The sequence below is a fragment of the Molossus molossus genome, unplaced genomic scaffold (genome assembly GCF_014108415.1).
Source record: "Molossus molossus isolate mMolMol1 unplaced genomic scaffold, mMolMol1.p scaffold_m16_p_2, whole genome shotgun sequence".
In the NCBI taxonomy this organism is placed as follows: Eukaryota; Metazoa; Chordata; class Mammalia; order Chiroptera; family Molossidae; genus Molossus; species Molossus molossus.
The window spans coordinates 66,393,423-66,417,645 of NW_023425355.1; the positions used below are offsets into that span (position 1 = coordinate 66,393,423).

The window sequence follows — 24,223 nt, forward strand, 5'->3', positions numbered from 1 at the left end:
GGGGAGTTTTACCGAACATTCAAAGAAGAACTAATACAAATTTTTCTCAAACTATTTCAAAAAATTCAAGAATGAGGAAGACTTCCAAACTCATTTTATAAAGCCAGCATAATTCTAATTCCAAAACAAGAAAAAGACACTACAAAGAAAGAAAACTACAGGCCAATATCCCTGATGAACATAGACACCAAAATCCTGAACAAAATACTAGTAAATCGGATACAACAATACAACAAAAAAATTATCCCCCATGATCAAGTGGGAATCATCCCAGAGATGCAAGGCTGGTACAATATTCGCAAATCAATAAACATGATACACCACATAAATGAATTGAAAAATAAAAACCACATGATCATATCAATAGATGCCGAAAAAGCCTTCCACAAAATCCAGCGTCCATTTCTCATAAAAACACTCAGCAGTGTGGGAATAGAGGGATCATATCTAGACATAATAAAGGCCATATATGAAAGACCTACAGCCAACATCATACTCAAAGGGCAAAAGCTAAAAGCATTTTCCTTAAGAATAGGAACAAGGCAAGGATGCCCACGTTCGCCACTCCTATTTTACATAGTATTGGAAGTCTTAGCCATAGCAATCAGACAGGAAGAAAAAATAAAAGGGATCCAAATTGGAAAAAAGGAAATGAAACTGTCATTATTTGCAGATGACATGATACTATACGTAGAAAACCCCAAAGACTCCATCAAAAATTTACTAGACTTAATAAATGAATTTGGCAAAGTAGCAAGATACAAAATTAACGTCAAGAAATCGATGGCATTCCTATACACCAATGATGAACTCTCAGAAAGTGATACTAAGAAAACAATCTCATTTAGCATTGCGGCAACAAAATTAATATACCTAGGAATAAACTTAAACAAAAAATAAAGGACCTATTCACAGAAAATTACAGGTCATTGAAAAAAGAAATAGAAGAAGATATAAAAAAGTAAAAGCCCATACCCTGTTTATGGATTGGGAGAATTAACATCATTAAAATGTCCAAAGCAATCTATAGATTCAATGCAATCCACATCAAAATACCAACGGCATACTTCACAGAATTAAAACAAGTACTTCAGAAGTTCATATGGAAACAAAAAAGACCTCGAATAACCACAGCAATCCTGAAAAGGAAGAACAAAGTTGGAGGGATCACAAAACCAGATTTCAGCTTATACTGCCAAGCCACCGTAATCAAAACACCCTGGTACTGGCACAATAACAGGCATACAGACCAGTGGAACAGAACAGAAAACCCAGAAATGGACCCAAGGCAATATGCTCAATTAGTATTTGACAAAGGTCGTAAGAGCATACAGTGGAGTAAGGACAGCCTCTTTAATAAATGGTGCTGGAAAAATTGGACAGCTACATGCAAAAAACTAAAACTAGACCATCAACTTACAACATAGCAGAAGAATAAACTCAAAAACGAATAAAAGACTTAAGTGTGACTCATGAATCCATAAAAATCCTAGAAGAAACTGTAGGCAACAAAATTTCAGACATCACACGCAGCAGAATTTTCACTGATACATCATCTAAGGCAAAAGAAACAAAGGAGGAAATGAACACATGGGACTACATCAAACTCAAAAGCTTCTGCATAGCGAAAGATATAATCATCAAAACGGAAAGGCTACCCACTGTATGAGAGAGCATAATTGCAAATGGTATATCAGATAAGGCGCTAATTTGCAATATATATACAGTGCTCATATAACTCCACAAAAGGAAGACAAAAAACCCAATTGAAAAATGGGCAGAGGATCTAAATAGACACCTCTCCAAACAGGACATACAAATGGCTAAGAAACATATGAAGAAATGCTCATCATCACTAATCATCAGAGAGATGCAAGTTAAAACAACAATGAGGTATCACTTCGCACCTGTCAGAATGGCCGCCATCAACAAATCGTCAAACAACAAGTGTTAGCAAGGGTGTGGAGAAAAGGGGACTCTGGTATACTCCTGTTGGGAATGAAGACTGATCCAGCCACTATGGAAAACAATATGGTGTTACCTCAGAAAATTAAAAATGGAACTTCCATTTGACCCAGTGATACCACTTCTAGGAATATACCCTAAGTAGCCTGAAACACCAATCAGAAAGAATATAAGTAACCCCATGTTTGTAGCAGCACTATTTACAATAGCTAAGATCTGGAAATAGCCCAAGTGTCCATCAGTAGACGAATGAATCAAAATGTGTGGTACATATACATAATGAAGTACTGTGCAGGTGTAAGAAAGAAAGATCTCTTATCCTTTGAGACTACTGGAGGGACCTGGAAAGTATCATCCTAAGTGAAACAAGCCAAACAGAGAAAGACAAATATCATATGATCTCACTTATTTGTGGAATATAATGTACATAACAGTCTGAGGAATGGGGTAGTTCCAGAGACATCGAAGTGGGGTACAGACTGACAATCTCCAGAAGAAGGGGTGGTGGGGGAGTGATAAACCACAGAACTTGTATGCATATACGCATGAACAGTGGACATGGACAACAAACTGGGGACAGGTCAGGGAGGGAGGGTGAGTGGGGAATCAGTGGGGGATAAAGGAGAAACCTCTGTATCAAATATTAATTAAAAACAAACAAACAAACAAACAAACAAAAAAACCGTGCTAAGGGCATTTGCAATGGCTAAATGAGACCAGGTCGCTTCTTTAAACCTCTTTTAGCCCTTTTCATCTGTTAGAAGCCAAAATAAGGATAGAGAATGATAGATGGGGCAGGATGATTCCTCTCCAGGAAGCACTTGCAAGGTGGGGAGAGGGGAATGGAGAAGCTTTTTTCTCCTATTGCTTAGCACAGAATGTATTGCCTATCGTAGGCATTTGGTAAACTTGCAGATGCTAGGTAGAAAGCATTGAATTAAAGCCTCTGAAGCATACTTCTCCTCCCCAACAATAATGAGAAAGTGGGACACTCGTAAAAGACCACTTGGAGGGAAGCCTACCACTTCTGTCATTTATGATCTTTGATTAAAGGAAAACTGCTTAGATTTCAAGGCTTGGAGTATCAATGTCCTGACTTAGGTCCACAAACCAGCCATGCTAGGAGCTTGTCTCTGCTGAGGCACTTGTACACCCTAAAGGGAACCTTCAGAATTGGGTATTATCCATGCTATCTAAGCAAGTAATGACTTTTCCTTGAACCAATGTCATAGGTTAGTTTTAAGATTAAATGAGAAAATGCATGCATTTAAAGCCCTTAGAGTAGGGTCAGTCTACAGGAAGCACTTGGTAAATGTTACTGCTTATTTTACAATTCCTGACCCTTGTTATCATTTGCAGTCTTGGCTACTTTTGTTGAAAATGAATTCTATAAGTTCTCTACCTGATTTTTTCTTAATTATGAGGAATGTTGGGCTTAATCAGTCTTTCTTCCCTCCCCTCTCATAAGTATCCTCAAATTTACTCTGGACTTTGTAGAAAGTGATGGCTAAACATATATCAGTTCTGCTAGACAACACAGGATGAGCCAACTGATCATTGTGATTAAATTATCCAGTCAGTTCAAGGATCCAGCTTTCTCAGTTGCCCCCACCTACTTCCATATACAACTCAACTCAAGGGGCCCAACATAGTAGCTTGTGATATTGTATAAATATATCCTTTGAGCAATATGATGTTGTTCTTGGATCATCTTCACCATCCGCAATCCTTCCAGGAATGCTAGTCACCTGTGCACTGATAATTTGTACTTCAAATGCATGTGACATCCTAATCATTCAGTACAAATGCTACTTCAAGAAAGCATTAACAGATGATGGCATGCAATTTACAGCATCACCAGCATTTTCCAGGCAAATTTATAGTCCAATAATCACTAAGCTGAGTCTTGCCTTAATCTTTAGCAAGTAACAGTTCTGAAACCCAAAGCATGTTTTGCAATAAAGTAGTGGCCACTGACCAGGAATGTAATTTTATTTCTGTCCTCCTCACTCTTCTATTTTCAGGTTGTGTGAATACAACTCATATAGTAATAAAAGTGTCAGACAGGTGGTGAAGTTCCAAGCAAGAAAACCCTCATCCTCAAGTTAAAATACTAAGCTGAGATGAGATTTCACCACACTCCACAGCCCTTGTAGAACCTTTTACCTACTTAATACTATTCCCTCTAACTAACCCGTCCAGCAGCAGGAGAGTCTTTTAATCTTTGTGAATCTAGGTCTACTACAGTCTCTAAGCACCAAAGGAATCTCCAGAAAGGATAGATAAACTTAGCCTCATAAGAAAAATCCAGACATGGTTGGAGTCTTGGTCCAATCAAATATTATGTGACCTGGAACAAGTCAATGTCATCTCAGATTCCTTGTCAGTAAAAATAGCTAATGCTTAATTTGCTTAATAGGACTATTGTAATAATTAAGCAAGATAATATAATGTAAAGCACTTTGCACAGTGATGGATGCATAGAAAGCACTCAATAAATTGTACTTAATAAAGGCATTATTAGGAATATATATACATATAGGATTCCAAAATGGCGGCAGAGTGAATGAAAGCTAAACAGACCATCTCCCAGGACCAAACTGGAATCACAACTACAATAAAGACAAATCATCAGGACAAAGCAACAGAAAAGTAGCTTGCAAGAACCATATAATCAGGGACACTGAATCAATCCTGGTAGGCTTGCAAAGGCATGAGAGGGAGGCTGGGAGCCCACAGATACCAGTGGTCTTAGCAGTGAGCAGCACCATAAGGGTTAAAAACACAAGCTGGCTCCACAGGGCAGAGGGCCAGGACAGAGTGCTAAATTAGCCACAGCCACTCACCTTGGGCACCAGCAGAGGGAGGGCAGACTGGACTAGAACTGTGTGGGGCCACTCGAGATTTGTAGGGCATTCAGAGCTTTTGCTGAGTTGCGGCCATGCAGGATGGTGGCCATCTTACTCCTTCCCAAGGCTCTGAGGAGAGGTGGCAGCACCTCCCTTGGAGATTCAACCCCACCTATATGGGCCAAAGAAATGCAAATTTAGGCTCATTAACAACCAGCATCTTCCCCACCCTTGGGAAATCATCTTATGCTGAACACCTGAAGGAGTTTTATATTCAATTATATCCAAGTCTCTTCAAGTAATCAAGAATAATAGCCTCCAGACAAAAAGCTAGAGGAAAACTGAATTGTTCATGGGCTTGCAAATCTACCCAGGAAAGTAAGATTTCACCATGGTGGTTAACGTGGATCCTCCCATGATGATTCAACCCAGTGGAGGTAGTCACAAACAGCAGAACACCAACACCAACGGGGAAAATTTGGCAGGCTCCAAAACCCACTAAGATAGCCAAAATGGTGAAACAAAGAAACAAATCCCAAATTAAAGAACAAGAGACCTCTACCAAAGATGAGATAAATGAAATGCAGTTAAGCAAGTTATCAGAGGTAGAGTTCAGAGCCATGATCTTGAGGAAGTTCAACAGCATGAGTAAGAACCTTAACACCATAAGTAAAGATATAGAAGCATTGAAAAACAAACAAGTGTAGAATTACATAGCAGAAATAAAAACACAAAGAAAGAACTAAACAACAGAGTCGAGGAAGCTGAGGACCAGATCAGTGAATTAGAAGACTGGGTACAAAAAAATCAACAAATCACAAAACCAAAAAAAAAGAAAAAACAGGAAGACAGGGTAAGAAAACTGGGGGAACCTGGAAACATACTTATATTCACATCATAGGAGTCCCAGAAGAAGATGAAAATGAGCAAGGGTTAGAGAATATATTCAAAGAAATAGTGACAAAAAACTTCCCTAATTTGGGGAAGGAAGAAGGCATTCAAGTTCAAGAAGCACAGAGAGCCCCAAGTAAGAAGAATCCAAACAGGCCCACACCAAGACACATAGTAATCAAACTGCCAAAAATTGAAGACAAAGAGAGAATCCTAAAGGCAGCAAGAGATAAGCAACAGGTTACCTGCAGAGGAAACCACATATGGTTCTCAGATGACTTCTCAACAGAAACACTACAGGCCAGAAGGGTAATCAAGGTCATGAAAACCAAGGATCTGAATCCAAGACTACTCTACCCAGCAAGGCTATCATTCAAAATTGAAGATCAAATAAAGAGCTTCCCTGACAAAAAAAAAAAAAAAAGGCTAAGGGAATACATTAGCACCAAATCAGCACTGCAAGAAATGTTAAAACGAGTGTTGTAAGTAGTAGAAGAAATAGAAAGAAAATGTAAGCACACTAAACAAAAATGACAATAAAGAAGTATATATCAATAATCACCTTAAATGTAAATGGACTGAATGCTCTGATAAAAACATACAGAGAAGCTGATTGAATAAGAAAGTATGACTCATATAGATGTTATTTACAAGAGACCCACCTCACAACAAAAGACTCACATAGGTTGAAAGTGAGGGGATAAAAAAATTTTTCCAAGAAAATGGAAAGGGAAAAAAACTGGAGTAGCAATGTTCACATCTGATAAAATAGATTTGAAAGTGAAGGCCATAACGAGAGGCAAAGAGGTAACTACATAATATTGAAAGGATCTATCCAAAAGGAAGATATAACCTTAGTAAACATATACTGACCCAATATAGGAGCACCACAGTATCTTAAACATCTTCTGGATGACTTCAAAAAAGAAACTAACAGCAATACAATAATAGCAGGGGAATTCAACACCACGCTAACATCACTGGATAGATCCTCTAGACAAAAAATTAACAAGGAAACAGAGACTCTAAATGAAGCACTAGACCAAATGGATTTAATAGATATCTACAGAGAATTACACCCCAAAACTGCAGAATTCACATTCTTCTCAAGTGCACATGGGACATTCTCAAAGACAGACCACATGTTAGAACACAGACTAAATCTCTACAAGTTCAAAATGATTGAAATCATATCAAGCATCTTCTCAGATCACAATGGCATGAAAGTAGAAATCAACTGCAAGAAGAACATGCAAAAACATTTGAAAACATGGAGGCTAAATAGCATGTTATTAAACAATCAATGGGTTAGCATAGAGATCAAGGAGGAAATTTAAAACATCCTGGAAACCAATGAAAATGAACACACAACAACACAAAATCTATGGGTTGTAGCAAAAGCAGTTCTGATAGGGAAGTTCATAGCACTACAGGCTTACCTCAAGGAACAACAACAACAAAAAATTCTAGTTCACTATCTAATCTTAGAACTTAAAGAGCTAGAAAACAAACAAAAACAAATCCTCAGAGCAAGTAGAAGGAAGGGATAGTAAAGATCAGAGCAGAACTCAATGACATAGATACCAAAAATCAAATAAAGAATCAAAGAAACAAAGCTGCTTTTTCAAAAAGATAAAGAAGATTGATGGAACCTTAGCTTAATCACGAGGAAACAAAGCAAGAGAACCCAAATACACAAAATCAGAAATGAAAAAGGAGAAGTAACGACTGACACCACCGAAATACAAAGGATCGTTAACAAATACTATGAACAATTATATGACAACAAATTCGACAATTTAAGCAAAATGGACAAATTTCTAGAAACACATAGTCTCTCAAAACTGGACAGAGAGGAAATAGAAAATTTGAACAGACAAATAACAACTAAGAAAACTAAAGATGTAATCAAGACTCTCCCAGCAAGCAAAAGTCCAGGCCCACACGGCTTCATGGGGGATTTTTATCTAACATTCAAAGAAGAAGTAACACCAATTCTTCTCAAATTATTCCAAAAAATTGAAGAAAAAAGAGTTCTAGACTTGTTTAATGAGGCCAGCATAATTCTAATTCCAAAACCAGAAAAAGACACTACAAATGAATAAAACTACAGGTCAATATTCCTGATGAACATAGATGCGAAAATCCTTAACAAAATATTAGCAAATCTGATTCAGCAACACATAAAAAAAATTATTCCTCATGACCAAGTGGGATTCATCCCATGGCTGCAAGGCTGGTACAATATTTGCACATTTAAAAAAATGTGATATACCACATAAACAAAATCAAAGATAAAAAATACATGATCATACCAATAGATGCTAAAAAAGCATTCGACAAAATCCAGCACCTATTTCTGATGAAAATGCTCAGCAATGTGGGAATAGAGGGATCATATCTTGACATAATAAAGGCCATATATGAATTATCTACAGCCAACATCATACTCAATAGGCAAAAACTAAAAGCATTTTCCTTAAGAAAGGAACAAGACAGGGATGCCCACTTTTGACACTCTTATTTAACATAGTACTGGAAGTATTAGCAACAGCAATCAGACATGAAGAAAAAATAGAAAGGATCCAAATTGGAAAGGAGGAATTGAAACTGTCATGACATAATATTATATATAGAAAACCCTAAAGACTTCATCAAAAATTTACTAGACTTAGTAAATGAATTTGGCAAAGCAGCAAGTAGCAGGATACAAAATTAACATAAAGAAATTAACAACATCCTTATATACCAATAATGAACTAACAGAAAGAGGAAATAAAAAAACAATCTCATTTACCATTGTGGCAAAAAAGTTTAGATACCTAGGAATAAACTTAACCAAAGAAGTAAAGGACCTATTTGCAGAAAACTACTTGACATTGAAGAAAAAAATAGACAAAGATATAAAAAAGTGAAAGCACATACCTTGTTCATGGATTGGACGAAGTAACATCATTAAAATATCCACAATACCCAAGGCAATGCATAGATTCAATGCAATCCCCATCAAATTACCAATGAAATACTTCAGAGAACTAGAACAAATACTTCAAAAGTTTATATGGAACCAAAAAAAGCTTTGAATAGCCCAAGTAATCTTGAAAAACAAGGACAAAGTAGGTGGGATCACAATATCGAATATCTGGTTATACTCCAAAGCTACTGTAATCAAAACAGCCAGGTACTGGCACAGGAACAGGCACATAGACCAATAGAATAGAACAAAGAACCCGGAAATTGACCCAAAACAATATTTTCTTTTTTTTTTTTTTATCCTCACCCGAGGACATTTTTCCATTTTTATGTTCAGATAGAGCAGGAGGGAGAGAGAGGAAGAGAGAGAGAGAGAGAAACATCGATGTGAAGGAACACATCGAGTGGCTGCCACCCGCACAACCAACATGGGCCGGGGACAAACTGAAACCGAAGTACGTGCCCTTAGCAGGAACCGAACCCAGGTCTCTCTGTACCGCAGGCCGACGCTCCAACCGCTGAGCCAAACCGGCCAGGGCAGGGCCCAAGACAATATTTTCAATTAATATTTGACAAAGGTGGCAAGAGCATACAGTGAAGTAAGGACAGCCTCTTTACTAAATGGTGTTGGGAAAATTGGACAACTACATGCAAAAAAATGGAAATCGACCATCAACTTACACCATACACAAGAACAAACTCAAAATGAAAAATAGACTTAAATGTCACTCATGAATCCATAAAAATCCCAGAAGAAAATGTAAGCAACACAATTTTGGACATCATACACAGCAGAATTTTCACTGATACATCACCTAAGGCAACAGAAACAGAGGAAAAAAATGAACACATGGGACTACATCAAACTAAAAAGCTTATGTACAGCAAAGGAAACAACCATCAAAATAGAAAGGTAACCCACTGTATGGGAGAGCATAATTACCAATGATACATCAGATAAGGGGTTAATTTTTAAAATATATAGTGTGCTCATACAACTCAACAAAAGGAAGACCAATAACTTAATTAAAAAATGGTCCGAGGACCTAAATAGACACCTCTCCAAACAGGACATACAAATGGACAAGTGACATGTGAAGAAATGCTCAACATCACTAATCATCAGATAGATGCAAATTAAAACATCTATGAGGTATCATCTCACACCTGTCAGAATGGCCGCCATCAACAAATCATCAAACAAGTGTTAGTGAGGGTGTGGAGAAAAGGGGACTCTAGTACACTGCTGGTGGGAATGTAAACTGGTGCAACCGCTATGGAAAACACTATGGTGTTACCTCAAAAAATTAAAAATTTTATTGCCATTTGACCCAGTGATCCCACTTCTAAGAATGTACTTTAAGAAACCTGAAACACCAATCAGAAAGAATATATGTACCCCCATGTTCATAGCAGCACTATTTACAATAGCTAGGATCTGGAAGCAGCCCAAGTGTCCATCAGTAGATGAAAGAATAAAAAAGCTGTGCTACATATACACAATGGAGTATTATGCGACTGTAAGAAAGAAAGATCTCTTTTTCTTGGAGACAACATGGAGGGACCTGGAAAGTATTATCCTAAGTGAACCAAGCTAAACAGAGAAAGACAAGTATCATATGATCTCACTTATTTGTGGAATATAATGAACAGTACAGTTTGAGGAACAGGGTAGTCCCAGAGACGTGGAAGTAGGGTACAGACTGACAACCCTCAGATGAGGGGGTGGAGAGATAAACAACAGAACTCATGTGCATGTACGCATAACCAATGGAGATGGACAACAAAATTGGCGACGGGGTAAGGGGGGATGGGACGGTGGGTGTCAATGGGCAAAAAACGGAGAAACATCTGTAACAAAAATTAATTGAAAAAAGAATTACAGTTAAAATATATAAAAGCATCATTATATGTTTATTACTTATGAGAATGTTTCTAATCCTTGACATGTATCACCTCATTTAAATAAATTAAATTATTCCTCAAATGTCACCTTTCAATGAGGTCTTTCCCAACCACTTTATTTAAATTTAAAAATGTCCTGCCTGCACCACTCCTTAGCCCCCTGCCCTAGCCTTTTCCCATCTTGTTGATTATCATGGTACATGTACACAATTGAGTACTATGCAGATGTAAGAAAGAAAGATCTCTTATCCTTTGAGTCGATATGGAGGGACCTGGAGAGTATTATCCTAAGTGAAACAAGCCAAGCTGAAAAAGACAAATACCACATGATCTCACTTATTTGTAGAATATAATGAACATAACAGTCTGAGGAGTAGGGTATACCCAGAGATGTGGAAGTAGGGTACAGACTGACAACCCTCAGAAGAGGGGGTTGTGGGGGAATGGGAAGAGATAAACCACAGAACTTATATGCATGTACGCATAACCAATGGACATGGACAACAAAGCCGGGGATGGGGTGGTGAGGATGGGGAGGAGGGTGTCAATGGGGAAAAAAGGAGAAATATTTGTAACAAAAATAAAATAAAACAATTAATTAATTAAAAAATAAATAAATAAAATACTATGAATTTTAGTTATTTATTTAATGAAAGTGTTAATTCACTAGAATGGGCATAAAGACAGTGAAATTTCTTTGTTTTATTCTTTGCTATATCCCCATACGCCACAATAGTACCTCGTATGTAGTAGGCACTCAATACGATTTTTGAATGGATGAAGAATTTAATCCTTAAGAAAATTCTATGAAGTAGTCACTATTAGTATCCTCTTCTTATAAGTGAAGAAATTGATACATAGAAAGATTGTATAACTTTCCCAGGAATGTGTTGGGATTTTAAAGCAGCACTGGGCTTCACAGTTTTCCATCTTAACCATTATACTATGCTGTTTCTTTAAAAATAACTCATGGAGGGAAAGAAGGAGAGAGAAAGAGAGGAAAAAAAAAAAAAACATGAACGAGAGAAAGAGTTTATGTGATTCTATAAACATGAAAGTTTACACTTTATTTATATTTATTTATTTTGCTTTTTTTTTTTTTTTTATCCTCACCCGAGGACATTTTTTCGATATTTTGTTCAGATAGAGTGGGAGGGAGAGAGAGAGAGAGAGAAAGAAACATCGACGTGAAAGGGACACATCGAGTGGTCGCCACCCACACGACCCAACCAGGGCCGGGGACAAACTGCAACCAAGGTACGTGCCCTTAGCGGGAACCGAACCCGGGTCTCTCCAGACCTCAGGCCAGTGCTCTAACCGCTGAGCCAAACCGGCCAGGGCTTATTTTGCTCTCCTCTGCCCCATGAATAGGATCTACTTTCTATCTGACAAAAGTTCTGCACAGTATTTTTGCAAACCAGTTTTGGCCTTTTGATAAAGGCAGTGACCAGTCATTTGTCCCCAAAGAAGCATCTTTAGAGGATACATCTACTGTTCAACTTTTTCTCCATTGGTATATGTGTCTTTTTATAATGTTAAATGGGTGGAAATTATTTACACACACAAAAATACTCACAGCTATTCAACCCTGTACTAGAGGATCTAGCCAGTGCAACAAAGCAAGAAAAAAAAAGGGGGGGGCATCCATATTGGAAAAAAAAGAATAAAACTATCTTTTTTCCACATAAACATAGACATAATTGTCTATGTAGAAAAATCTAGTGGAATGTACAAAAAATTCCTGGAAATAATAAGTGAACTTAGCAGGTTTGAAAGACATACGATCAATATACAAAAATCAATTGTACTTCTATATATTAGAAATAAATAATTACAAATTGAAATAATTACAAATTGAAATTTTTTACCATAGCTTCAAAAGTATGATATAGGTATATATTTGACAAAAGATAGAAAAAAATATGTATAGTGAAAACTACAAAATATTGTTTAGTGAAGTTAAAGAAAATCTAAATAAAAGAAAAAATACACTGGCCATGGCTGAGTGGCTACTTGGTTGGAGTGTTGTCCCATATACCAAAAAGTTGCAAGTTTGATTCCTGGTCAGGGCATATAACTAGGTTTTGGGTTCGACCCCCAGTTGGGATGCTTATGGGAGGCAACCAATCAGTGTTTCTCTTTCACATCGATGTTTCTCTTTCTCTCTCTAAAAACAACAACGACAAAAAACATATTCTCGGGTGAGAATTAAAAAAGAATAAAACGAGATATATATTGTATCCATGGCTTGGAAATTCAATATTGTTGTCAGTTTTCCCAAAATTTGATATATAGATTTAACACAATCCCAACCAAAATCCCAACAGCCTTTTTTCCTGGAAATTTATGAACTTATTCTAAAATTCATGTTGAAATACAAACAACCTACATTATCCAAAGCAACTTCAAAAAGGAAGAGTGAAGTTAGAGGACTCACATAACCTGATTTCAAGATTTGTAAAATTAACATAATTAAGACAGTGTGGAATTGACATAAGGATAAACATATATATCAATTGAGAATCTATACACACACACACACACACACAGGGTGGGATAAAAGTAGATTCACAGTTGTGAGTACACAAAACACAGTTTACTCTTGTATTATTATTTATTAATTATCATATTATTTTCCATACAAACAGCTGCCATGGTAGTTCTTCTCAAGAAATGCTACTGGAACAACTAACTATTAATATGTAAAACATAACAAAACCTTGATATCTACTTTGCACCATATATAAAAGTTCAGTCAAATTGGCTAATTGCCCTAAATCTAAACCCTAAAACTATAGAAGAAGAAAGCATAGGTAAAATCCTTTGCAATTTTGGATTGGGCAAGATTTCTTAGATATGATACCAAAAGCATAATAGAAAAAATGATAAATTGAATTTCATCAAATTAAAAATTTCTATGCTACATTTGAATGCTTCTACACTCCAGATTTTAGTTAGTGTTGGATTGATAATTATTATTTGGATAGCACGTCAGTTTTGCCCTGTGTTTCCATACTCTGAGTTCTTCAAACCATAGTGGGCCATGTTTAAATGATTGGTTTTCTGAAAAAACAGATTTGGCCTAGAGGCATTAGAAGATATTATTTATTGAGCCTCTGTAATTCACTCAGCTCAGAAATAGCTGGGCTGAGAATTTAAAATATTGGGCTAAAAGGACAGATGTTTATTAATAGATAAATAAATGAACAAATGGAATAAGGAGGAAGGAAGGGAAGTAGGAGAAGGGGAAAAGAGAAAGAGGACAAGCAGGAGAGAGAGAGCGACAGAGAAAGACAGAGCTGTATTACTCGGAGGAAAATGGAGTTCTGTTTAACATTGCTCTTCCTTGCATTCCTAGCCTTTCCTGAGTGGGAGAAAGAGAAGTGGAAATCCAGCCGGCACCTGAGAACTGGACATAACTCTGAGCTCTGCCAGAAGAAATGCAAGCAAGTTCTCAGCCATGTATGTTACGGGGCAGGGGTGGGGTTAGTTATTGACCACCACTGTTCCAGAGAATAGCAGCTTGGTTCCATGGTTTTGTATGGCAGGTAAGAAGGGAGAAAAATGGCTCCTGCTTTTTACCACTCGATGAGCAGAATATTCTTTTTGATGAAGTTGTAAAACCACGACCAGCATAGTCAGATATTTTGAGAGCATTTATTATGTTAGTAAGTATACTCAGTATTCTAACCATCACAGAGATGCATGTGTATACCCTAGGAAATGTTTCCATGGCTGCACTCTTTCTTCCTTGATCTTCCACTAATTTCTTGTTTTACCCAATCTGTGGGCATTATTTATGTAGTGCCAGTAGTGTTGGGGCTTCTGCTTTCCTATTTCTGGACCTGGCAAAGCAGATAACCAGGCAGACTGTGCAAACCAGAGTTCTCATTTGATCAAAATTATACTGGCCAGGTCACATTGTACTCAGCTGCAATATGTTGGTAGCTGAAGCAGGCATAATCACTAGTTGATATTTATAAGCACTTACCATGTCTTAGCTAAGCACTTAGCCAGATGCTAGGAGAGACTTACTTGGATTATGACCTTTTATCTTCTTAACAGTCCGATGAGGTACGTACAGGTTTCTGATTTCAAAACTGATGTCCTTTCAAATACACACAACACTGCATGATTAATTTATTTAGAGATCTTTAAATAGCCCTATACTGCAGCTGATTAGCAGGAGGTTAAATTTCAAAGAATGCCAAGCCTATGTGTTATTTATCTTTGTTAGTAAAAGTATTTTTCAAATGTCTTAGGCTACTTTTCTGCCTTATTAGTGAATGTGCTTTCTGGGATAGATGTGACTATTTTCTGTGACAAAGGTCTCATATGATCCTGGACAGGGAATATTAAAGAAAATGATAATTAGGCTACAAATGAACTGATTCGTGGGCACGTTATACTGAAAGTTGTATTTAGGAATACATACTGACATAAGCTTATAATTCTGTCATTTGTCTTTTTCTATAAGAAAACAATTATAGGAGAATTGCAAGGAGGAGGGGAGAGGGAGGGAGAGAAAAAAGGAGGGAGGGATGGAAATTGATATCAGTTTGATGCTTTTGTTTGTCATAAGCCTCTGTGATATTATACTTAATATAGCTAAACTAAGGTACTACTGATATCATCATCACATAAAATTACAGCAATTATTTGAAAAGTTGAATACTTAGCTATTGATTGCTTATGTTCATACAGCATATAACCATTTTGAAGGGAAAACACACACACACACACACACACACACACACACACACACTTCCATACACAGAGGCAAAACTAGGTGTTTTAGCAGCTGCTGCCTCAATGAGAGGAAACAACATAATCATGAGATCACAGTATGCAGGATTTAACTCCAGTAATGCACATATAAACAGCTAAATCTGAACATAAAACTGCACCACTTTGAGTTTATACAGAAGAAACAAGATATAACCCCACCCCCTTTGTTTTTCAGTTAACCCTCACCAGACAATAATTTTCCACTGGTTTTTAGATAGAGTGAGAGGGAGGAAGGGAGAGAGAAACATTGATGTGAGAGAGACACATGATTAGTTGCCTTCCACACCACCCTGACTGGGGTCGGGGATTGAACCTGCAAACCAGGTACATGCCCTTGACCAGTAATTGAACCTGCGACCTTTCCACAAGCGGATGCTTTAACCATTAAGCCAAATTGGCCAGATCACCTCTTCTTTATTAAAGCAAGAAAGCTGTTCATTTAGCCCCTGCCAACCAAAACCTAGACCTGTTGTGTTTATTTTATGAAGCTATGTGTTCCTGACCACTTTCATCTAGACTGGCTGCTGAATAGTTAAACAGGTCTATTTGCTATGAGACAATTTTTCAAAGACAGGTTAGTCAGTCTTTCTGTGGCATCTGCTACCAGGGTAGGCTCTGGGTAGATCAGTGAAGTGAGCAAAGTTTGACTTGGTTATCTCATATTCTCCTTCTGTACACCTTTTTCTTCATTTTAGCATCTTTCTCTCTTCCTAGCCTGATTCATTTAGCCAGAGTTTATATAATTTAACTGAAAATTCATGGTATCATTTACCAGGCACTGTGTTTGGGTGCTCTTCCCTAGTCATATAATACTCATGGCCTTCACTAGTATTTGAAAATTGAACTTGGCCTTTGTCTGAGTCTAGGTGTAAAACATTTCAGGCTGAGAGGAGTGATTGATTTCCATCATAATCTGCAACTGCCTTCAAACTAATATTTTAATTGATGCCTTTGAATTTTTATACACACACAAGTACACACATGCACACACACCACCTCAACATTGGTTGGCTAATTTGAGGAAGAATAGCTGTAGTGATCTATGAGTTCTCTGTACTGTTTCCTGAATGTAGTGGTGGCGTGTTAAATGTTTGAGATTGCTTAACAATAATGTTGAAAAAAAGTGACTGTCCAAACACAACCAAAATGATGTTATTTGAAAGAAAAGTAAAACATCTGAAAAGTGCATGCTATTTCCTTTCATAATTATTATGGATACATTTTTAAAAGTTTAATGATTCTAATTTTTTCCAAAAGTCTCCATCTTCACAGTGGCTAACAGAACCAACCCACACAGGTATCATGGTATATGGAGGGCAGTGCACTCTGCTAGACGTCCTGAAGACCAGGCTCCAAACATCCTTTGGTGTGATTTGCTGAAGTATCTTACCATCTGAGAGAAGAACTGTGTCATTCATTATAGTAGAAAGAGCACAGTATAGGTATGAGAAGACCAGAATTCTAGGCTGATTTCTGAAATTAACTAGATATGTGACTTTAGGAAGTGACTGACCCTTTTTAAGTCTTCATGTCCTTATTTGTTCATCAAGAGGATTGGTCTCATGTAAAGTATGTTGTGATACAAAATAAAAAAATTTAATGGCTCTTGTGGCTACAATGTATGCTCAGCCTTGACAGTTAAAGTACTTGCTGGGAAAAACCCAAAGGGTCAGTGAGTGGATTGACTGTAGCCTGATGTGTTGAACAGAATAACAGAATCACATTACCAAAGGGAATTAAATGTGAGGTTAAATGAGGAGGCCTGGTTCAGTTGGTCATGGGTCAACCTCGGCAAAACCTATGCTTCCTGACCTCAGAGGTATGGCTCTACACTGATTTTTTTTTTTTTAATGTCCTGTATGTTGGCAAAGAAGAAATTGCATTTACCTCCCTCAAAGTCATTTTCAGGGCAGTCTGGCTCTGCTGCTCAGACACATCCCATTCCATCTATTCCTCCACAAAACAGAGGATTGGCTACCACGTTTCAGATTCAGGCAATGAAACAGCAAGCAGAACTGACACAACTTTTAAGCTGTAGGTTTCTTAAGCTATTCAACATGCTATACTGCATGTCAGCTGGCCCCTGATGGATTTAAGTTAGAAAACAGAGCATAATTGGCCATTCAGTTTTAGCTTCGACCTAATCAACAACTCCAACTTGTTCTTATCAGCATTCTAGGATTCTGCCCACCTTAGTGACTAATTTGCATTTTCCTCTTCTGAACCTTGCTGCCTGATAAGTGGAGATAATTAAAGGGCTCAGGGGTCATTTCTCAGAAGCCTTCATTGACATCCCCACATGATGTCTTCCCTACCCCAGCCCTGGCATTTGCTCCAACAACACCCTATAACTGCCTCACTGTAAACACCACATCACCATCCTCTGTCTCTCCTCTACTAAGACTGTGAGCTTATTGAAAGTGCTCATTGTATCTTGTATTTGTCTATTTTGTCCCAGGGTCTAGCACAATGGCACAAAGTTAAAGTTCAATATATTGTAATTATTATCATTACAAATATTAATGTTAAAGAAGGGCTTTTCCAAAATTGTTCATTTGGAGACCCCATGTAGGCACACATTATCCTCTCCAAGATTCAGTTTCCTCATGCATAAAATAGAAATAATAATAGTACCTGTTTCATGAGCTTTTGGTGTGTTGGGATTTATGAGACAAAATATATCAAGAGGTTGACACATAGTAGTCACTCAATACAGTTATTATTTTTAGCAATGATGTATATTTGAGGCAACCTGACATTTGCATTTTTTGTTTCATTTCAAAATAGAAGACCCAATTTCTTTTCAGAGAACAAAATTATACTCGCTCTATCTCCCAGCCTGTATCTAGACTCAGAATAACATTGAAAAACTCTTTAAATTTGCACCATATCCACTGTCATTAAATCAAATAACATGGGAAAATCCAGCAGAGCAGCACCCTCAATGCTGCTGATTGGTGTGAAAATGCACCATGGGAATATGCCCTGGGTACGGAAATCTACCTATCACAGTCCCTCACCACTTCATACTCCCAAACCAAAAAAATAAAAGGAAATAACTACTCTCTCTGAGTTAGAACACACATGCCTAACCACTACCAGACACTGTTCTAAAAAGTGTAAAAAATGCCTCCCCGAGTAGTTGCCTCATATTTGTGAAAGATTAGTACTGCTCCTGTTGACAAAAGTATCCTGGGAAGGAGAAAATGTTCAGAGACAGAATTTTTTAAAAAACCTCCTGAAACCCTGGCCAGTTTGGCTCAGCGGTTAGAGCGTCGGTCTGCGGTCCGGAGAGACCCGGGTTCGGTTCCTGCTAAGGGCACGTACTTCGGTTGCAGTTTGTCCCTGGCCCTGGTTGGTCGTGCGGGTGGCAGCCACTCGATGTGTCCCTTCACGTCGATGTTTCTCTCTCTCTCTCCCTTCCTCTCTCTCCCTCCCACTCTATCTGTATAAAAATGGAAAAATATCCTCAGGTGAGGATAAAAAAAAAAAAAAAAAAAAAAAAAAAAAAAAACCTCCTGAAAACTGATGGGAGATAAGTAAGAGAAAGGATAGCTGGCATACATATTCATGAAGAGGAATTGGATATTGGAAAACTTTTTATTTTACATCAATAGTCAACAAAATAATGAAGAATTAAAGAGAAGTAACTCAATCTGTGAGTCATGTACATGGTAAATAAGAGGCACCTAGCTCAGAAAATGTGAAGAAGGAAGCCCTCACTCTGGCATGACCTTGGGATGTGTCCAAATGTAGGAAGTGTGATATAAGATCCTGTTTATATACTTAAGAATGTATTTATGCTGGCCTTCTATTGTTAACAACTTGGGTGTGACATTAGGTATGCATTCTCTTATGTCATCTTAACTCAGACATTACCAACTGCTTCTTTTGTGGCTCACACTGAAATTCTTCACTCAAAAGGTAAGAGGCTGAGTTCCTGTAAAGCCAAAAGAAACAAAACAATGAATGCCCCTTTAAAAAATGCAACACTCATCTCACACACACATAATTATACATCAGGGTCTAATAAATGGAGATTTTGCCCTGCCTTGTCAGCGTGACACATGTGTTCAAGGTGCCTAGGAAGGGCCTGTCATTTCTGAAAGCATGAGGTAATTTAAACTGATCCTCCAATGCCATCTCTTTTAACTGAGAGTGCGCCCTGACAATGAACTGGGACTAATTTGAAAACATTGACCTGCTTGGGAATGTGTACATCAACATGAAGGAAGGGATTCCTTCATAATTTAGAGAGCATTTTGATTGTGGTGCTCAGTGATAAAAAACTAAAATTACTTCTAACTGCTCTGAGATTTAGTCTTATCACCACCAATTTTTATATCCTCCAGGATAGCCCATGTTCAACTTTATACGCAAACCTGAAGCAGCATTCAGGAAGAGAAAAAGAGGTAAATATATATATAAAACCACTAGATCTTTCACTTTGGGAATTGGATATAAGATCATATTAAAAGTGCAGCATTTATGGTCCAATGCTGAATACATAAAAAATATGACCATACAAATTCACCTTTTGTTGCAAAGCCATGCTCTTATAGTGACATATCTTATAGCTAGATTACCGCTTTTAGCATGATAAAGGCATCTTTCATCTTCTCCTAGATGTGGCCTGGGTACTCATTGTTAGCTGTATTTCTGCCTGTCACAATGCCCCATACACCAGAGAAAGAGAGCTTAAAGAGAACCTGAGCCATTCACCAAAGGGTTGCAGCCACTAATTGGAGATATTTCATCTGCAGGGGATCATACCATTTCAGATTGACATGCTCTGCTGAATCCATAAAGAGAGAGATCAGCTAATATCATTTTCTGGAATTAGCCCAAAGCAGTAAATCTAAAATAACAACAAATATTCAGCCAATACAAGTTTTGGTGATACCAAAAAGGCAGTTTCAGGTAGGACATGGTACATGCTGGTTACAAGGGAAATAATATACATATTATGCAAATCAGTGATATGATTATAATGTACATCTACTTAAATCAGGACTTTTATGAAATGTCTTTTTATATTCTTCTAAATCAACCCTGTATCATTGTGTATGAATCAAAGACAAAATTTCATGTACTTTGCAAATCATAAAATGATTGATCAGTGCTCCTTTTTACCTTAATTTTTAAAAATTCATAGTACAAATCTTGCATTGCTATAAATCCTTGGCCTTTATAGTCAGCCCTAAGAGCTACCTTTCCAAAGTCATCTCCCAACTTTCCCTTCCCTCCTCTTTCTCTCACCCAATATTTCTTACCCTTTCTTCACCCATTTAAATTCCCCAGTGACTAGCCCAGTGTGAAGCACACAGGAGGCATTCCACAAATCCCTGTTAAATGAATATGAATGAATGGCAAAATGAGAACAGCACAAGGCTTTGTAATAGCTATGCTAGTTGCACAAGGGCATTTTTCACTTACTTCCCATTCTTAGATGTGTTCTTCACCATTTTTGATAATGGAGAGTTTGCATCTATCTGGATTAGTGTTTGGAGAATCCCATCTATCCTTACTATACTCACAGAAAGAATAGAAAAAAATATATAGAACAATAATCATAGAGACAAAAGGCAATTAGTCATTTCAATTAAAGACTTTCAAGGTCTCTCTCTCACTTTCTCTCTTTTTTCTATTTTTTTTTTCAAATCTTTATTGTTGGATGTAAAATGTATTACAGATGTTCCACATTTTTCCCCCATTGACCTCCTCCTCCCCACTCCCGCCCCCCTCCCACCTTTTCCCACACTATTGTCTGTGTCCATTGGTTATGCATATAAGTTCTTTGGTTTATTTCTTCCCACCCCCCCCAACCCCTTTCCCTTTGAGGTTTGTCAGTCTAGCAATGAATTTGTGCTTCTTAATCCCTTCACCTTTTTCACCCATTCCCCCAACCCTCCTCCCAGCTGGCAACCAACAAAATGTATCTATGAGAATGTTTCTGTTCTACCTGTTCATTTTGTTTGTAGATTCCATTGTTGATAGATATGTATTCATTGCCATTTTGTTTGTTCATACATTTTATCTTTTTCTTCAAAAAGACCCTTCATCATTTCATATAATAACGGTTTGGTAGTGATGAACTCCTTTAACTTTTTCTTGTCTGGGAAAGTTTTTATATGTCCATCGATTCTAAATGACAACTTTGCAGGATAGAATAATTTTGGTTGTAGGTTCTTGGTTTTCATCACTCTGAATATTTCTTACCACTCCCTTCTGGCCTGCAAATTTCTTTTGAGAAATCAGCTGACAGCCTAATGGGAACTTCCTTATAGGTAACTAGCTGCCTTTCTCTTGCTGCTTTTAAGATTCTCTCTTTGTCTTGAACCTTTTGCATTTTGATGATGATGTGTCTTGGTGTGGGCCTCTTGGGGTTCATCTTGTTTGGGACTCTCTGTGCTTCCTGGACTTGTATGTCTGTTTCCTTCACCAAGTTAGGAAAGTTTTCTGCCATTATTGTTTCAAACAGGTTTTCGATTTCTTGTTCTCTCTCTTCTCCTTCTGGCACCCCCAAGATGAGAATGTTGGCACACTTGAAGTTGTCCCAGAGGCTCCTTACAATATCCTCATTTTTTTGGATTCTTTTTTATTTTTGCTGTTCTGATTGGGGATTTTTTTGCTTCTTTATATTCCAAATCGATGGTTTGCTCCTTGGATTTACATACTCTATTATTGAAGCTGTGTAAATTATTCTTTATTTCAGTTAATGCCTCCTTCACTTCTAACTGTGTATCCATGATTTCTATCTGGTCCTTTTTTATGCTCTTGAGGCCTCCCTAAGTTCACTGAGGTTCTCACTAAGTTCATTGAGTATTCTTCTAAGCAGTATTTTGAACTCAGCATCTGTTAGGTTGCTTATTTCCATTTCACTTAGTTCTTTTATTGGGGTTTTGTTCTGTTCTTTCATTTGGGACCTGTTTCTTTGTCTCCTCATTTTGGCTGCCTCCCTGTGTTTGTTTCAGTGTATTACTTAATGAGAGGTATGGGGCTCGCTGAGACCAGATGCTGCTCGTTTGAAAGAATTTAGGAAAAACCTGAAGCAGGATCCAAGACCGGCCAATCCAATGGTTAAGCAAGTGGCAACAGCTTGGGTGGGCTTGAAAGTTGAGTGGGGTGGGGTGGGGTGGGGCCTCAGGGAGTCAGCAGGGCGTGGCTACCAGTGTGAGCCAGGTTGCTGGAGTCCCAGATATGGAGACTGTCTGCCGCCCCCCGGAAGGGCTCACCAAAGGAACAAAGGCCTCTTACAGCACGTTTGTCCCCGAGAAAGCCCCTCTCCAGCCCTTGCTCCAGTGCCAAACAGCTCAGTTCTTCCCTGTATGTCTCTGGTGCCCCTTGAGCTGCCTCCCCTCCAAGCTTAGAGGGAGAGAGTCCTATAAGTCCATGCGCGGGCCCTTTAGGGAGCTGCCTGGGGCTCCAGCCAGGTCAGCTTCCCTGAGCCTCAGTTTCCACTGTTTTTTCCAGCCAGAAGTTATGGGGACTTCTCTTCCCGGCACTGGAACCCTGAGCAGGGCACCTGGTGTGGGACGGGGACCCCTCAGTCCTCAGGAAGGACCTTCCCAGCCATGGGAGCCTCCTGATTTTTATCTGCCACACTTGGGTGTGGGACCAGCCCAATGCCGCAGCCCCTCCTACCAGTCTGGATGTGGCTGCTGATTTAATTCTGTAGTTGTACGACTTCCATTCAGTTTGATTTCAGGCGGTTTTGAATGATGATGTTCTGTAGTTTAGTTGTAACTTTGATGTGATTGTGGAAGGACGCGATACCGCATTTACCTACGCTTCCATCTTGACCGGAAGTCCTCTCTCTTTTTTCTTAAGTTATCTCTCTCTCTCCCATCAAAATAAAGCATGACTTTATCCAATGATGCCATCCAAAGGTAAAGGGAATGGGAACCATTGGTCAAGTTCAAAGAACGCTATCCTTCTGGCATTCAAAGCTAGAGCTAGTAGATTCCATTAGTGATGGTACCACAGCCCAGGCCCCAAGGGATGCTCTAGTTACACACACACACACACACACACACATGTTGTCAAACATAAAATTATTTTTAGTCTGGATCTTCTGTAGTACAAGTTCAGCTCTGAAACTGCTGACTTTTAGTGAAGTATATGCATGCCAAATGACTTCTAAAAGTCTTTGGGAGATAGTATCAGATGAATTAATAATTTTCACTCATACTTTTAGCATGGGAAGGTCATGAATTCAGTTATTCTGTTAAAGGAAGTAAACCACCATTTTAATTGAGCCACCATTTTAGAAATGAAATGACCTCTTTTGCTTCCTGCTTCTATAAGTTGCTTACTGTTTTTGTGCCAAAAGAATGCCCCACCCAGCCTGCTATAAAGCTAGGCATACCCTACAACTCAGGGCCCAGAATTTGGAGACTGCCTCCTCTGGATCCGCATGCATGATTAAAGGAACCTCTTTGCTCCCTCCAGTGTTTGGTCTGAGTCTTTTCCATAACATTTTGGTTCCCTGACTAGGAAATGACTCACATAAGCAGGCGATTACCACCAGTGAGGTGGCTGTGTGGGTGCTCTGTGGAGCCCTGTGATGGAGGGAAACACGTGCTCCAGTCATTTCGGATCCCTGCCCGTTCCGGGCTCCGTGGCCAGCTGCCGGAGAGGTTCACACCCCATATGGGCTGCCAGGGGAAATGAACGGGTTCAGTTTCAGGATCTGCACAGCTTCAGGACCAGTGAGTACCCCGGGGACCATGAGCCCAAGTACTGGCCCACCCTTGAGGTAGAAGGAGAGACTGATCATCTCTCAGGCCTTCTGGTCACCAGGTAGAGCGAGCCCTAAAGGGAGGGAATGTTTAAACTCGTTTGAATGTCAG

The 24,223-nt window shown here is 38.4% G+C and overlaps 1 protein-coding gene across 1 annotated transcript in view; it reads right to left on the reverse strand.

Moving 5' to 3' along the window:
* The window catches only part of HS6ST2 (heparan sulfate 6-O-sulfotransferase 2), a 467,845-nt gene that overhangs the window by 50,296 nt on the left and 393,326 nt on the right, over positions 1-24,223 (reverse strand). Inside the window, 2 exon segments of the mRNA XM_036271595.1 lie at positions 20,808-20,863; positions 20,865-20,898. Of these exon segments, the coding sequence (XP_036127488.1) occupies positions 20,808-20,863; positions 20,865-20,898 (90 nt within the window).